Raw genomic sequence first — 19337 nt, forward strand, 5'->3', positions numbered from 1 at the left:
CAACGCTTGACCATCAACATATACTACTTATGTGGATATAAGCAACCCACACCATAATAACCTTTAGAATATAACCATTCAGATAAACGAAAATCGTATACTGACAAATGATGTAATATGAAATGATTGAAGAAATTTATAGATCTGTTTGATAATTTTGATGGTATAGTATTCTGTAGTAGTAGTAGTAATAGTAGCAGTAGTAGTCGTAGTAATAGTCGTAGTAGTAGTGTAGTGAACAGAACACGACTGGGGACAATCGAATGTACTTAAGCAAAAATTACAGACTATCTCAGTAAATTCTGAAAACCATACAATGGACATTTAATTTGCAAATTAACAACCAACAGTCTCAATCTTCACTGTTTCTTCTTTAATTCCATTGTTCGTGCATTTTCCTACCGATTGCGCTTTTTTTCAGTTTTTTCCTCATCGGTCTTCTGCCAAAATACATTCTATGTCTGACCAACACCATATACTACTTATATGGATATAAGTAGACCACACCACAGTAGTAGTAATAGTAGTAGTAGTTATAGTAGCAGTAGTAGTATTCTGTGAGCTGAATAGTTTAATCTGAATGCTTTTATCGCTTTTGGAACAGTGTCATCTTTAATTATCCAGCAAGTGTTAAATTAGTTCATTTTGGTTATCTTGTTTGTGATGATTTGAGATAACAGATTTAGATGTGTATTTGCGCTCCTTTTAACCATTTTGTTCAACTGACTTCTGACCATGTAAGTGTTTGAACTTTCCTGTATGGGTTAAGTATTTATATCTTTATCAATCTGTCACATAATTACATAAAGTGAATGACTTTACTTACTACTATCGAAAACTAAGTAGGATGCTTTAATAGTGAAAATATTGTTTGAGAAAATAGAGCATAACTATGTTGTCAATTCCGTTATACTTATTTTATATGCTATTTCTAAATCACTACCTTAAGAGGGGTTTCAGAATAGATTTGTATTATGATTCCTAGTGATTCCCTGAAGGGTATATTTGATTTCAGTAGGACGACAGATTTGTGGAAACAATTTAGTCTGAAGATAGTTTGCCGAGCGGGGGAATGGGGAGCTATTGAAGATTTAAATCAACTTAATGGTCTAAATGATAACACCTCGTTCTCGACATAAGAAGATTTAATACTTAACTCTAAATGAAGTGGTGAGTGTTCACTGACGAATAATCTTAAACTAGGACGAAGCAACCATCTAGTACACTGCGGTTTCCAAAAATTTGTGTGATATATGACACCGGTTATCAATTGTTTTTTGCCTCATTCCTCAAAAACAGTCAGAAAGGGGTTTTGTGGAGATTTCAGTATTTTCATATTTAAAATCATTAGTCAATCGAAGTTAGACCACCATGGAAAACCTGGAAGCAGTGGTCTATCGGTTAAGTGCTCTGGCGCGAGACTGGTAGGTCCTGGGTTCGAATCTCGCGAGTGCGGTATCATGGATGCGCACTGTCGAGGAGCTCCACACTAGGACGAAAACGGCCGTCCAGTGCTTTCAGGTTTTCCATGGTGATCTAGCTTCAATTGACTCATGATCTCAACTATGAAAACAGTCTTTCATTGAATGTGAAGCAATGGATGATTAGTTTACAACGTAAAATCTTCCATCATCATCAACATTCCCAGAATATTTTGAGCTTATTGCAACTAATATAACATATGATAAGTTACCATTTTCTTGTTATTAGCTAGCTCACACTTTTTATTTCCTTCCTACCTCAGTAAAACAAGTTTCCATTTCCTCATTTTTAGTAAATGTATATTTGGTTGTATTAATCAGGAACATAATGTGGATAATAATTCTGTAGGAAGGTTTATTCATGTTATGATTGTACTGTTCTTCAGTTAGTATTATAACTAGTTCTATTCTCCACAACATTCTGTTATTAGAATGTAGGTTTTGACGTATATATGGCATATTGAATGACTGGAATCCCTCATTAGATATTGGTAATAAACTGATTTTCATTTAAAGTTTAAGTAGTATTTAGTTATGATTCATTTTTGTTATACTCAAAGCTAATTAAAGGGTAAACTACATCTTGCTAGGTGGTAGAACACTTAATGAGTATATATGTTTCTAATGAGTTAAAAGGTTGATAGAGATCTAACTTAGAATTTTTATTTTTCCTATAAACATATGAAGTGTCTTGAGGTAAAATTATTCATCTAAGTCTCTACCTGCCCCCAAAATGCCCTGGTACGGCTGAGAGTGGGGACAGTCCGCTCTCCCTCTCAAAATGCTCTCACATGGCCACGCGTATATAGCGTCTGCCAAAGAAGTCCTACTCACTGCCTTCTCACACCAGAAGTGTTGTTTACAAAGTTGAGAGGACGAAAAGTGAATGTCCGGCGCTTTAACCGGGTTGGTGGACACGGAAAGTCCACCTAGGGGAGTTGGAAAACCCTAATTTCAAACCAATGGTGCACATGGGCTCCAGTATCCTGATGGAACGAATGGCGTATGAACCAGTTGTTGGCCACCGGCTACCATGGGACTACATCTCCTTACGATGCCCCACTACCTTGTGGATCAGACCTTTATGTTGAAGGCTTCGGATGTGGCACTTTAAGAAAACTACCTGCTTCGGTTTGAGCACCTGAGCAATATCACATCCCTCACACAAATCAAATGAGATTTGTGCGGCTCATATGTATCTGGTGCTTCCTTGTACCAATATTTATGTGTATAAATAAATAATAAATAATAAGTCTCTACCTAATCAACTTGGATGCACACTATTTTCAACCCAATTCAAATACGTTGTACTACATCAGTCTTATACACATCTACAAATATTGGTTGATTTATAGACTGGAAAAAATGTCTGAAGGGGAACTAAAGTTTGTTTATATTTTATTACAAATGCTATTAGATCAAGAAATGTGACGTAAAATGTTTTAGATATTTTGTTGAAAAACTCCTAAAACTTATGTAGTTCACTTGTCATCAAATTTGATGGTGCTTCTATGGTGTGCGCTACTGATGTCGATAGATATAAGTAGTATGTATCATCAATCGAAAGTGAAATATCTGGTGGTAGAAGGTTAAGAAGATCAAAGAAAAGAGAACGAGAACAGAGTGATTGAAGTGGAAACGAAGGGACAATCAAGTCTGAGACAATTGATTGACATTTTGCAAATGGAGGGTTTACCGTATGGTTCTCAGATTCTACTAAGACACTGTAGGTTTGCATTCAAATTCATTTGGTTGTCCCCGCTGATGTTCTCATTCACTACAATACAACACTCAAGCTGAGATCATAAAAAATCTATCTAATTAAATGTCAAATACATACATATTATCTTCTTCGAGATAATTTCCGGTTCTGACAGTATGTTTAGTCATGATTTTCCGCCTATTTTTCTTCATTTCATATTTATCATGTTCGTATTGTCTCAGTGCTCGCCCACCATGAGTTTAAGCCAGATGAGTTTATTGATTTAAATTAACGATAGAATTATATCTTTAATCAGTTCGTAACTGAATAAAGAAAAGGTATTAAGATCAGTTTGAATCAAGTTCATGGATGTTTACATATACTTTAATTTATATCCATAATTAACATGCTTAATATCTAAGTTTGAGCATTTCTATAATAAATTACATATTATGAACCTCTTAAATGTAATATGAGAGGAATCATCTAGAAACTGCTTGAATTACATATTTGATCAGATCCAAAGTTAGTCATACTGTAAATGATTCAAAGACAACATCTTTAAGTTTCTTAATGTAAGATATTAATGGGAAGTTAGAAAGACTCTTGATTATACTTGTGAATAATTTCCAATAAATGCAGTTATTATCAGCTGTATGCTGGCTCAGTGGTCTAGAGGTTAAGCACTCGCTCGCGAGACTGATAGGTCCTAGGTTCGAATCTCGCGAGGCGGTATCGTGGATTCACACAGCTGAGGAGTCCCACAATAGGACGAAACGGCCGTCTAGTGTTTTCATGGTGGTCTAGCTCCAATGGACTCATGAATTCGAATATAAAAAATGCAGTTATTATTTATAATTAACCAGATCAAGTAACATGATTTAAAATCTCTTCAATAGGTCAAATATTTACTACCTTAGAAACAAATCATAGGAAAATCTTATTATTAAGGTTACTTTCAGACATCTGAGAGGAAACACGGAATACAATGGACATCTCAGAATCAATCAGAAGATTTGGACTTCGCAGATGACCTAGCACTCCTATCTCATACACACGAACAAATGCAGATGAAGACAACAAATGTAGCAGTAGCCTCTGCATCAATAGGTCTCAACATACACAAAGGAAAAAGCAAGATTCTCAAATACAACACGGAGAACGTCAAGCTAATCACACTTGATGGCAAAATTCTGGAAGAGGTGGAAACATTCACGTACCTGGGAAGCATCATTGATAAACAAGGAGGATCGGATGCAGATGTAAAGGTGAGGATTGGTAAGGCAAGGGCAGCATTTCTACAATTGAAGAACAAATGGAACTCAAAACAACATTAAACTAACTTCAAAGTGAAAATCTTCGATACGAACGTCAAGATAGTCCTACTGTATGGAGCTGAAACGTGGAGAACTACTACATCCATCGTCAAGAACGTACAAGTATTTATAAACAGTTGTTTACGCAAAATACTCAATATCCGTTGGTTGAATACCATCAACAACAGCCTACTATGGGAGAGAACAAACCAACTTTCAGCTGAAGAGGAAATTAGGAAAAGACGTTGGAAGTGGATAGGACATACATTATGGAAATCACCAATGTGCATTACAAGGCAAACCCTAACTTGGAATCCGGAAGGGAAGCGGAAATGAGGAAGACCAAAGAACACATTACGCCGGGAAATAGAAGCAGATATGAAAAGAACGAATAACAAGTGGAAAGAACTGGAAAGGATTGCCTAAGACATAGTTCAATGGAGAATGCTGGTTAGCGGCCTACGCTCCTTCACGAGGGGTAACAGGAGTAAGTAAGTAAGTAAGTTTCAGAAACTTAATTTGCATCAACTAATTCACTATAATATGACAATAATATTTACTAGCAAACACAAATTTGTTATTTTTCTTTTTTTGAAAATATACATAAACAAACAAAATGAAAAGCACACTCTGATTGGTTGATATAATGACCTTGAGTGTTGAGTTTGTAATGATTAAATTTTAAGTATACTACTACTAGTACTACTAGTACTACTACTAATGGTAATAATGGTGAACAGTTGACTAATAATTTTATCATTTGAATCGATTGCAGTTGACGAGTTTTCATTGACGATATAAGACTAATGTTAGTGTGATTAGTTTTTGGTAAGTTCAACAAAGTTTTGATGACCAGTTTTATACTACTACTATTATTCTTATTGTTGTTATTTGTCGATTTGTATAAACAAAAACTTAACATATATACATAACATTATTAGAAGGGGGGTTTTCGGAGGTTATAATGATTTTGTATAGTTGAAATCATGAGTGAATTGAAGCTAGACCATCATGGAAATCCTGGAAGCACTGGATCGACATTTTGTCTTATTTTGGGACTCCTTAACAGTGCGCATCCACGATTCCATATCACGAGGTTCGAACCCAGAATCTTAAGTCTCGCACGCGAGCACTTAACCTCTAGACAACTGAGCCGGCTAGCATTCAATGGTGTTAATGTTTAATTTCAACCAATCTACGAAATTGAGCAACCATTCCCCAATGTCTTCAATGATTTAATATCTCACAACAGACCTAGTTGAACTCTATTGGTCACTGCTTCTCATTAGAACTCCAGGAAATTTCTCTTGAAGCCATTCACTGGTGAGCATATGATCATTATTAGGATGGAGTTTTGTGGAGATTTTAGTAATTTTATATAGTTGAGATCATGAGTCAATTGAATCTTGCGAGGCGGGATCGTGGGCTTCGCTGTTGAGCCCCGCACTGGGTCGAAACGGCCGTCCACTATTTCCAGGTTTTTCATAATGGTCTAGCTTCAATTCACTCATGATTTCAACTATTCAAAATTACTAAAATCTCCACTAAACCCCCTTTTAATAATGTTAAGTATATATGTTAATTTTTTATTTATACTGTTTGTCAATTAAATGTGATTCAAGTATGCAGTTAAGAATACTCAGTCTGTTGAATACCAGCACTAATACCCTTGCTTAGCAATATTATAAATCAGAAGAGGAGTTTTGTGGAGACTTTAGTAATTTTATATAGTTGAGAGCATGAGTTAATTGAAGCTAGACCACCATGGAAAATCTGGAAGCACTGCACGGCCGTTTCGTTCTAATGTAGGACTCCTCAGCAGTGCACATCCACGATCCCGTTCAGTGGTCTATCGGTTAAGTGCTCGCGCGTGAGACTGATAGGTCCTGGGTTCGAATCTTGTGAGGCGTGATCGTGGATGCACACTGCTGAATAGTCCCATAATAGGACGAAACGGCCGTCCAGTACTTCCAGGTTTTCCATGGTGATCTAGCTTCAATTGACTCATGATTTCAACTATAAGAAATATTATAAATGTTTGTTACTACTGTCATTATTCAGTGTTTTTTTCATATTTCTTTGGTATTACTGTTTTGGTTATGTTTATCATAGTTCTGTTCACATTCACTTTTACCAATCAATCAGTTTACACAATAGATTTTCATTTTTCTTTATGGACGTCCATTTAGCGCCATTTTCAAAGGTATCGTTTGTTGTTGTTGATAGTGTTGTTACTTGTAGGTATATGAGTGTATGTGTTTTTGAAAAGTAGTCTACATAAGCTTAAAAGACATTTATACTTGAGGTATGAGTGAACTTTTAAGTTGTAATTTGTGTATATATATATCGGTGAATAGTAAGTTGTTTAAGCGTATGAGCCGCTTGTTATTACTGAATGATTACCTTACCAAATTACACTCCCCATATTCAAAATTGGTATTTACCTGGGAACTAACTCTCAATCATTCCTCTTAACAATCGTTTAAAAAGTGTGTGGTGTTGCTAGTGAGCATTTCTGTTACAGAATTTATGAAATAATTTCTATGATAAGACACTTCAAGATGATATTTTAATAATCAATAGGCGATTGGATGATTTCTAACAGCCTATCTATACCCAGTTGTTCCCAGAAGAACGTACGTTTTCCATATGAATAAGAGTGGAAGGCTTATCCTTGTGAAAATCTGACACAATGTAGTCGATAGTCGATGTCATTTGTAGAATGATGAGCTACAAGTTTGAGACTTTTATCTTGAGTTTGATCGGTCCCCTGTCTGCTATAGGTTTGAAGTTACTCACCTCAACAAGTACCTTAACCACTATAGTTTGACCATTTAAGTTAACCAACAGACATTAAAATAAGGTTATGTAATTTCAAAAGTGTAATTTGTTAACAGTAAAAGCAAACAAACAAAAAGAATATATTCACTATTGAACTCAACTTGAAGTAAATAGTTAAGAATAATCAGCTAATTATACAACTTTAACGTAACCATCTATGTTTGTTGCATTCAGAAGCCACCCAGATCTCTCTGTACGATCAATTTGACGTCAATCTATTCCTAATTGGTTCTACTAGTAATCATGTCTGAATAAACAAAATACGAAGGAGCATACTAATTCGATCTTTAACCTGAAACCCAATGAAAGACTTTTATACAATCGAATGTATTACAGTATACAGTAATTTCAGTATAATATAGCTTAGTTGACTCATGTCTTCTGATACAACACTACGTCTACATTTTAGTAATAGTGATGTTTAGATCAGGAAAGACTTCATCTAGAGTTACTGGAACCAATTCTGTTTAATATTAGATTATTGATTAAATAATAACCAATTGATTTCACATAGACTGAAATATTGGTTTTTTTTATAGGAATTAATTGATTTCTGTTTTATTGATCAGTAGCACAGTTTTTGATTAGACGTTTGATGTGTATGTGTGATGAACTAATGTAGTACTATTTGAACCTTATGAACTTGTTTAAAATATATTAATTTCAATAGTTGAGATCATGAGTCAATTGAAGCTAGACCACCATGGAAAACCTGGAAGTACTAGACAGTCGTTTCGTCCTATTATATGACTTCTCAGCATTGCTCATCCACGATCTCGCCTCACGAGATTCGAACACAGAACCTATCAGTCTCGCGCGGGAGCGCTTAACCACTAGACCGCTTAACTGGACGGCATCCAATGATGTTAATGTCTAACTTCAACTAATCCACGAAATTGAGCAACACATCCACCATTGTGTTCAGTGAGTTAATATATCACAACAGACCTGGTAGAACTCCACTGTTTCTCACCAGAACTCCAAGAAAATTTCTCTTGAAGCCAGACACTAGTGAGGATATGTTGATTAATATCAGAAAGGGTTTTGAATTGTTTGGATCGTGGATGCACACTTCTGAGGAGTCCCATAATAGGATGAAACGGCCGTCCAGTGCTTCCAGGTTTTCCATGGTGATCTAGCTTCAATCGACTTATGATTTCAACCATATAAACTTGCTGAAATCTTCACAAAACCCCCTTCTATCATTTTATTGATTTTTCTTTTTCTTTTTCATTCATTAATTACAAACAATCATTCTTAGAGTTTTGATATGACATGTTATAGACAGTTTTTATATAGTTACCATAATAGAAATACTGGTTTGATGATGTTCCGTTTACTCAAGTGAATTACATAACTTTATACATTGTTTTGTCTTTAAACTATAGATTTAGCTACAATATTTTGGTATGATGAGATGGAGATAATGAGTGTATGAAGATGACATACGGTAATTAGTAATCTCTTAAATAGTTATGTCATTTAATGATGGATTATTTATATATGTCAAATATGACTACCATATTAGTAAATTATGGTTACTAACCATATTCTAGGTGGTTTTTCATTGATAAGTCAGTTATATTATAATCAATTATGGAGATGTCAACTCATGAGAAAAGTGTAAAATTATTTTATATAGTTGAAATGATGCGTCAATTAAAGCTAGACCACTATGGAAAACGTGGAAGCACTGGACGGCCGTTAGACATTACCACCGTTGGATGCCGGCTATCTCACTGGTCCAGTGGTCAAGCGTTCGTGCGCGAAAATGATAGGTTCTGGGTTCGAATCTCACGAGGCGGGATCGTGGATTCGCTCTTCTGAGGTGTACCATAATAGGATGAAACGGCCTCCCAGTGCTTTCAGGCTTTCCGCAGTGATCTAGCTTCAATTGATTCATGATCTCAACTATTAAAATTATCAATAAGACCTAATTGTTACTATTAAACTTAGGAATAGTTGATTTAGCTTACAAAATGTTACATATTTTCCGATTTTTTTGTAGTTATTTATAAGTCTCTATGAGTTCATGCACTCACATATACATAGCTGTTTATATAGTAACAAAAATATATCTATGTAGGTGGAAACAGCGCGACTATAATTTAAGATAGTAGGTCTTGAATTTCGGCACCAAATTCATTCACTTATTTGGTTACATATCATTTTAACATTTTAGCTTATTTCAGTTTGTAATGAAAAGATCAAATCTAATTTCTAACCTTAACGTTTAACTGTAAATCTTAATCTTGGTTCCTCACATTAATCTATAACATACATTTAACTCTAGTAAGTAGGTGGACATTCCAATATAATTTTAGCGTTTCTCAAATGTCGTCCATAAATAATAGTCTCATCGGTGGAAACAAAATATAGTGGTTTAGAGGTTAAGCACTCGCGAGTGAGACTGATAGGTCCTGGGTTCGAATCTTGAGAGACGGGATCGTGGGTATGCCCAGCTGAAGAGTCCCGTAATGGGACGAAACGGCCGTTCAGTGCCTCCAGGTTTTCCATGGTGATTTAGCCTCAAGTGACTCATGATATCAACTATGAAGATAACATCAATCCTTTTGGAACTAAACATAAGTATTGTTGTTAAACAAATTTGTACAAAACTAAAAATCAGTTATAGCTTTCTACTCATTAACATCTCACCACTTTAAACATTGTTAGATTGTTAGATGAATGGATAAGTGTTTACCAAAGTTACTTAATCATATGAATTCACTTATATATGATGATAATGTTCACAATTAGTTTTTTAATTCATACCATATTACATTATAATAAGAATTTAATTGATCTAAAAGACAATAACTGATCAAATATTCTATGGATTGGGCAAAGATGGATAGTGGCTAGCAGTGGAATCCAGGATGAGCATTTCGTTCTATTTGGGACACTTCAGCTGACTGTACCTGCACCTTAGAGTTGATGATCACTCCGTGACTCGAACTCAGTACCGTTTGCTTCAAACACCAACATGTGAACATCAACTCTGAGTTATATGTACATCCAGCAGAAGAGTCCGAAATAGGACAAAACATGCATCCTAGATTTCACTGCTAGCCACTATCCATCGTTGATTATAATGCTTGTGAATTAAGGCTATATCGAGCCAATACTCACAGTATGCACATATGCTAATTAGAGACTGACCAGTTTCAGTCCTAAACATCAACGGGAAGATTCAAACAAACAATACCAAGTGAATTTAAACTTCACTCCATCGCAAAAGCAAGTGGCTATCAGGACTCAATAGTTGAGTGGGTAACGCAATGACGTTTGAAGAGAACAGTACTGGGTTCGAGTCCTAGAGTGAATATCAACTCTGAGATGTATGTACATCCAGCTGACGAGTCCCAAATAGAACGAAAGGCTCATCCTGGATTCCACTGCTAGCCACTATCTATCCTTACTTACAATTCACTTCTTCTTCTGTGAATAATTAAACAAAGTGTAATAAAAAAGAAGAAGGTAATTGTATTATTAATGTAATTATTTATATCAAGTTATCGTTAACTTAATTTTCAAGTAGCTTATTGATTAAAATAAAAAAGTAGATTAAGAAAAAATGAGAGAGAGAGAGAGGCGGATGGAATTCGGAATATCTCGTGTACTTTTTGTAACTTGAAAAAGTTATTAATTTGATTAACAACAGGGGGGGGGTGATGATGATAATGATAGTGTGGTGGTGTGGTGGTGTTGGTTATTGATTACTTACAAAGTACTAAATAAAAGCATAAAATTATTGATTATAATTGAATTATTTTTTTTAGATAGGTTTTTGTTTTTTGAGCTTTCATCGTTATGTATCTAAGTGAATAATATTGTTTCCAATTAGATCCTTATCAGGTTTTACTCGAATATTTAGATGTATATACGAAATTATTAAACCAATCAAGGCTATTTGTGAGTCACTGATAATAGTGAAATAGATTAAATAACTCAATATAATAAGTAGAGTACAAATTGATAGTGTGATGACAGGGGTATTAGTTATGATAAGAATAATAAAGGCTTGTATCCATATTTCATAGTGGGAATGAAGCCAATGATTAGAGAGATATAGTTGTTGAGATAACATTTATAAAACCCATGAGATTATGTAATAATATGTCTTCAGATAATTGGACAATGAAGAGTACTGGGTTCGAGTCATGAAGTGAACATCAACTTTGGGATGTTTGTACATTCAGCTGATTTGACACAAACCGAACGAAATGCGCGTCCTAGATTTCAGTGTTAGCCACCATCCATCTTCGCTTATAAAGAAATAGATCAGTTAAAGTGATTTATCGTATTCCTACTAGTTTTCTTTATGGGTTTCGATCTCGTCTCTTACACATATTGCAGAAGCTATAGGAATTCGGGATAACAATCCAAGTCTCTATATTTATAAGAAATCTATAACAACTTTATCTCTCCCTTGGCCTTATTAATGATTTTATTTATGATTATCTTCCATACTATTTGTTCATCTATTTTCCTTCATTCTCTTGCACCTATCTTTTTTCCAAATATACTCTATATTGTCCAATTATCTTAACATATACTATTACATAATATCATGGTTTTTATAAATGTTATCTCAACAACTATATTTTCCAAATCAATAACCTCATTCCCACTATGAAATATGGATACAAGCCTTTATTATTCTTATCACAACTAATACTCCTGTCATCACACTATCAATTTGTAGCACTTAAGGACACTGTAACCATGATGAAAGATCAGGTGGAATATAAATCTTATGTACTGAAGAGGATATGGAATGTTTTCGTCTTTTTATGAATTTTTACCGACACTTCACTTTCTGTATAAAGTGCTGGTGAAATGAAATCACCTATAGACATGACACAATCAAATGTTTAAGGGTTGATAAAACGTACCATACAAACCGTCTTAAATTTACTGAAATCTGATCACAATTTGAGAAAGATAAAATCATGGTTTTGAGAGTGCTATACTAATCTGGTCGGCGGCCTATACTCCATTGGGAGTAACAGGCGCAAGTAAGTAAGTAAGTATACTAAGCTGAAATTGCACGGTATGAGATGGACGATAAAATGTGAAGGTATAAGTTTTGTTAACTTGATTGAAATCTAGAGAATTCCAGGGAATTTTGGAAGAGGTGGAACAGGGATAGAACATGCGTATTGCCCATAGTGTGGTGTATTTTGCAAGGAAAAAATGAACGTACCATACAGTTTGTCAAATAACACAGCAGTCCCCCAGTCAGTATGTATTAATCGTGTACCGAGAAACCTTGACATTATGCATAATTCAATGAAGAACAATATGACATACAAATTTAGTATGATTGGCCATGTCCACTCCTGAAGTATTTGCCTGTATGAAATATGCATATTTTCCGTGAATATGACTCCTTAGTTGACTAATTTGTTTTCATTACCTGTATTTAGCTTTGGAAACTTGCAAGACTGCTTGACCGGGCTCTTCAGACATTCAAGTCTATTAAATCTAACATGATCAAGATCTATGATAATTGCTTACCAATCTACTAATCTGACAGATATAACAGTTATTAATTGAATTTTTACTGGTTTTTTTAAAATCGTTTTAGGATCGTCGATCAGTGAATCAACGCTTACTTCTGGAACATATACTTTACCAGTTGGAGGTAGATCACAAATTAGACAACGTGGTTCAGTTTCTCGTAAATTTGAACCTTCTATCATTTATACTCCAAACTATAACTACAGAAAAAACGATACATCCGAAAACTATCGTCCACTTTCAGCTCCAAAAACTTATTCCAGTAACCATTTCCAAGTGATGAATTCAGATTATTTAATCAAGTATCCTGAATTGGATTATTCACGTGAAAGTCATTCATCACAACCTCATGATGTACAAATTCAATCTAATGGAAACTATAATATCCGATCCAGTTACGAAATTGAGTTGAATAGTTATAAATATTTAAATAATAAGAATAATTCCAGTAACAGATCACATTCAAGATTCAATACAATCACAGGTTCCTTCAGTCATAAATCATTGAATGATGGATTGAAATTTTATTCATCAGTAAGATCCCGTTCAAATCCATTTAAAGTGGACTATAATCAAGAGAATACATCCGATGCTCAAGACCGATATAACTTCCTTCCTTCAGGTACTGAATCACATAGACGTCCTCTTCTTTATAATTTACAAAACCAATCGAAACCCCCTCATACAAATGATCTATCAGGAACATATAGGCCGTTAAGTAGTCATGAAAAACACCTATCAACACGTTCACTTTGTTCAAGATTGCCATCACAAAAAAATCTTGAACAGACTACTGAAATTGGTTTATATAAAACTGCAATGTTTGTTATTCCAGCACCTACTTCCAGTTCTTTGCCTAATGTACAAAATGACGACTTCATATCTTATAGAAAAAGTGCCACTGATCAATCAGTTCATAATTACAATCATAATCGTCGTCAACATCACCATCATCGACATAGAGATAACAGTGATAGCTTTCTAAATACTAGATCTAATGAAAAAGTACGCACCTATATTTGTAAAGGATGTGGACGTTCATCGTTGAAACGTAAAAAGGCGAAAAATTCAACTTATTCTCTTGGTTATTCATGTTTATCATTGGATAAGTGTTCAACCCCTCAATTTATTAATCCAAATAATAACCTCAATAATCATTCTCATCATGATATGGAAGATGATTATGAACGGATTATATATCAATCTCCTGGATATTCTCAAGAAGACAATATATATTATACATCAGTCGATAGATCTTACAATCCCAATGTACGTAATAAGTCTCAATGTAATGTCATTCCAAATAGTAACGTTACTAGTTTAGATCAAATTCAATTATGTGATAATTTGCCAAAAAGTTTAAAACATTCACATCAAACATCTAGATCAGATTGTAACAAGATTATTGTTGATATTAAACCAAGACAAATGAATGAAGCTGATAAACAACAACATATTAATCAATGGATTCAACTTGGTACATTAGGTGATACAGCAAGTTCACCAACTATATCACCACTTCCACCTGATGAATATCAAGATAAAGATTTTATGATACATTCATCAAGATATTCTAATGAACAAGATAATGATGATGAAGATGCTATTGCTATAACTACTGATAATGAAGAGAATCAAGATTATAATCATTGGATTGATTCACAAGTGATAACACATCATCAAGAGATAAAGCATAAAGAATCCTTTTATGACCAACATAAACAACAAGAAAGTCATGATCAAAGTGGAGATAAAGAGGTTAAAATACAGATCATCAAACAACAAACAAACCTTGATTTGAATGATAGAAAACATGAACATCTTAATGAAAGTGGTCGACCAATGTCTAACTATACAAATACTTCCAACAATGAAATCAAATTAGAATTTGTCAATAATCCAATTCATAATAATAATGATTTTAGTAACGACAGTAATACTAATCATACTACTAGTAGTGAAATAGGTAGTATGAATAATAGAATAATTATAGAACAAGTAGATTCGGATACAAATCACATACTGAATAATAACATTGTAAAAAAGATTTCATCACAAGAAGCACTTAATGAACCTTCACTTCGATCTACATCTACAGAAGATATCACTTCTAATTCTAAATACAATAAATTTCCAAATGAACGTATTATTACTATTAAAGATTTAGGTGGATTAAATGATTCAATTAATAAATCATCTATAGGTAAACATTCACCAACACTTAGTCTTAATATTGATTCAGATGGATATACATATTCAATGTCATCCGTAAATAAAGTACCACATATACCACCTAAACCAAAATTAAATCATACAGATGAAATCCTAATGGAAAAAAAGAATACACCCACTTTGATTACATCAGAAATACGTTATATGAATAGTAAAGTATCAAGTCATTTATCTAATATAACAAATATGAATTCATTATTATTAAATACAACCAATTTAAATCATTTGAATACAACATTGAATCATTCAACAGAATCAACAACGGATCTATTTCCTAATTTAGTGAAAACTAGGGATACACCTATACCAAATGTGAAAAGTTTAGTATCTTATTTTACGGAATTAATCAAAATTCATACAGATATACAAGATATGAATCAATCATCTAATCATATTAATAAACATAATGATTATGATACTACTTATAATCAATATAGTAATATACAACATGAAGATGAAAATGATTTAGATATCCCAGCAAATATATCACCATTTTTATTACATCATGAAACACCATATGCTAGAGAACGTCGTTTACAAGCTGTTGAAATGTTAAGACGTCGTTCAACGATACATATGTCATATGATCGTTATAGAGTATTTCCACCTGGTTATAGTAATTCAACATCACCAATATTAGAAAGATTACATCGTAATAATAATAACAGAGATCATCGTCATAATGATGATGGCGATGATGATGATGATGATCATACTAACTATAATGGTAATAATAATCATAACATTATGAAACATCAACCCATCGAATCACCAAAATATCAAGTACGTATGCAAGCTAATTTACAAAAAGATTCAACAGCTATAGCTGCTCAATAGATTCTATGGAAACAATAAAAAAAATAAAAAAAATAACATTCTTTCAATGCGTTTATTATAAAACATAGATCAATAATCAATTTTTTTTTATCTTTTTTTTCTGGCATCAATTCTACTACTTATTTCATTCATAATATGAAATTGAATAATTAACCATGTAACCAAGTTTACTTTTTTGAGTTAATCATTTTATTTCAATCGTTGAAATGATGGGTCAATTGAAGGTGGACTACTATGGAAAACCTGTGAAAGTACTGGATGGCTGTTTCGTCTTATTGTGGGATTTCTCTGTCCAGTGTTTCCAAGTTTTCCATGGTGATCTAGGTTCAATTGACTGATGATCTTAACGATTGAAATTACTATAATATCCACGAAAACCCCTTGGGATATTCTTTTATTATTGATTACAACTTTTTTTAACCTTCATTGTTTCGTCTTTCTTTCTTTCTTTCTTTTTTCTTTCTTCTTTTTTTCTTTCTTTTTTATGTTTATAATTCAAAACTTTATTTAAAGTTAAAGTCATATAAAATTGAATATTAATAATCAATAATGATTTTACAATGTATAAATAATCCGAAAACAAACGAAAAAAAAGAAAAAAAACTTATTATTTATGAAAATTATATATTTTTTGTCAGAAGGGGGTTTTGTGGAGATTTTAGTAACTTTATATACTTGAGATCATGGATCAATTGTAGCTAGACCATCATGGGAAGCCTAGAAGCACTGGATGGCCGTTTCGTTTTATTGTAAGACTCCTAAGGAGTACGTATCTACGATCCCGTCACGCGAGATTCGAACCTAGGACCTATCAGTTTTGCGCGCGATCACTTAACTGTTCAGTACTTCCAGGTTTTCCATGGTGGTCTAGCTTCATTTGACTCATGATCTCAACTATATAACATTATGCCTTTTGATCAATGAAAAAAAGATCTAGAAGTAGTTTTATAGAGTACGATTTAAATACTTGAAATTTGCGAATCATTTTATTAGATTTTGTTATATCTAGAACTTAGATTCTTAGTATACAGCGTATAAGTTGAGCTTTCGAACTCTAGAACCTTCTAATTCAAAAATGAGAAAACAAAAGATAAATGAAAGGAATGATTTAAGATGTTGGTTGGAGGTGGTCGCAGCCTGAATAGCTCAGTGGTAACGTCTCTGACTGTGAAGCTGGGTGACACGGGATAGAATGGTTCAGGGAACACCAGTTCCTTCAAGATTACAGGTACACCTTGCTGACGGGTGCCAAGTAGCATGAAACATGCGTCCAGGGTTTCCTGTTGACCACCTCCAACCACCATCTTATCTCAACATAGTGCACTCAGTATCGAGCCACCTAGACTAGTGGCCACATTGCAACTTGATCGATAGCATTCTATCTTTACTAAGAAGGACTTGACACGCATGACATTGATCATCACCCAGTGATCAGTCAATCGTGAAAGGAATGATATTCTATATAGTGTTAAATATGATACAAAACTATCAGGTATTCATAGTTTTTTTAGTAAAAACGAAATTATCATTATAGTCATCCAATCTGCATACAAGGGGTTATTTAAATTTGTCCAGTGGGGAAGCTACATATAGAGATTCTGTAATATTCTTCCAAAAGATGATTCAATGGAATATGTTTGGCTCTCTCAGAACTTCTTAGAGCTCCTTCAAGTTAACCCGTGGGCCGCCCCCACAGATTTACAATAAGATGATGTAGGTGTCTGATTGAAAATTTTGATACCATTTTGTTTAACTTATAAGTAATTCAAGCAATGAATGTTATATCAACAGATCTCATTCAAAATAAACAGTATAGTCCTTATTGTATTTGCAACTGATAAAACATTTGAATTCACTTGGTATTCAAACTTCACCCCATTGCACAAGCAAGTGGCTATCAGGACTCAGTAACCGACAGGATAACGCGATGGCGTTTGAAGCGAAAGGTACTGATTTCGAGTCCCAGAGTGAACATCAACTCTGAGATGTTGGTACATCCAGCTGATGAGTCCCGAATGGGACGAAACGAGCATCCTGGATTCCATTACTAGCCACTATCCATTTTTGCTTATGATAAAACATTTTATTGTAAATTTATAATAAGTTTGCAATAATCTCAAAATATTACAATCAATAAGTATTATACGTATACAGTGGATTTAACCGAGTTACTCCGGAGGAATCCACAATGATCTTATTCAATATCTGACAGGAGAAAATGTAAATGGCTATCTCATTCATAGAACGTTGATCTCTTTTTCACTCATCACTGTATTAATAACAAACTACTGCTGAGCTATTGTACTTATTTTTTTCTCCTGAAATCTATTGACAATCATTTCATCAATGTTTCAAAGTATCTTCATCAGCTCCAACTCACTAATTTGAACTAAGAATTCATGTAAAATGAATAGTTCAAATTGAGTTCTGCTTTTTTAACAGTTAAGTATTTGTTTATCTGAAGCATTCAATGAGGAATAAATAAAATTACATTAGTTAATAAGGAAGGAATTTTAAGTTGTTCATGAAATCCAACTAAATAAATTATGGTTGAAATCATGAGTCAATTAAAGCTAGACCACCATGGAAAACCTCGAAGCACTAGACAACCGTTTCGTCTTATTATGGGACTCCTCAGCAGAGCCTAACCATTATCCCGCTCCACGAGATTCGAACCCAAGACCTATCGGTCTCGCGCGCGAATGCTTAACCTCTTGACCACTGAACTGGGCGGTACCCAACGGTGTTAATATCTAACTTCAACCTATTCACGAAATTGAGCAACCATTAATTAATGTCTTCAATGAGTTGATATCTCACAAAAGACCTAGTTGAACTTCACTGGTCACTGCTTCTCACTAGAACTCCAGAAAATATCTCTTGAAGCCAGTCACTAGTGAGCACATGATTATTATCATGATTTCCACTATAAAATTACTAAAATCTCTTCATAAATACCCCTCCCCCGGAAATAAATTATGGTTACTAACAAGTAATATGATTGATCTCAACTGAACGTGAATGAGCTAAAATGTTGAAGACAAAATTTATTGCTAACATGATGTAGGAAGTTTTCCAGTTAATTAATATTCAGATATTAATGAAGGTTTCTAGGGTTACTTATTAAAATATCATTTTAAAGTCAACTTTAGAATTAAATTTTGGGGACTTTATAAGCAAAGATGGATGGTGGTTAGCATTGGAATCCAGGATACATGCTTCGTCTTATTTGGGACTCGTCAGCTGGATATACCTGCATCTCGGAGTTGATATTCACTCAGGGACTCGAACCCAGTGCCGTTCGTTTCAAACACCATAGCGTTATCCAATTAACATATATGCCAATAAGAGACTTATCAATTGCAGTCTTAAATAACAATGGGTAGATACAAGTAAACAATA

General features: G+C 33.9%; 1 protein-coding gene across 1 annotated transcript in view; it reads left to right on the forward strand.

Annotated features, from left to right (window-relative positions):
* Positions 1–16387, forward strand: part of Smp_172250 (putative inositol 5-phosphatase) — a gene marked incomplete at its 5' end in the record, with an annotated part of 20603 nt that extends 4216 nt beyond the window's left edge. Inside the window, one exon of the mRNA XM_018797999.1 lies at positions 12934–16387. Coding sequence (XP_018652984.1) covers positions 12934–15935 — 3002 coding nt within the window. The 3' untranslated portion in view covers positions 15936–16387. The remainder of the gene's footprint in view (positions 1–12933) is intronic.
* Positions 16388–19337: the final 2950 nt, after the last annotated feature.

Source organism: Schistosoma mansoni, chromosome 6, assembly GCF_000237925.1.
Source record: "Schistosoma mansoni strain Puerto Rico chromosome 6, complete genome".
In the NCBI taxonomy this organism is placed as follows: domain Eukaryota; kingdom Metazoa; phylum Platyhelminthes; class Trematoda; order Strigeidida; family Schistosomatidae; genus Schistosoma; species Schistosoma mansoni.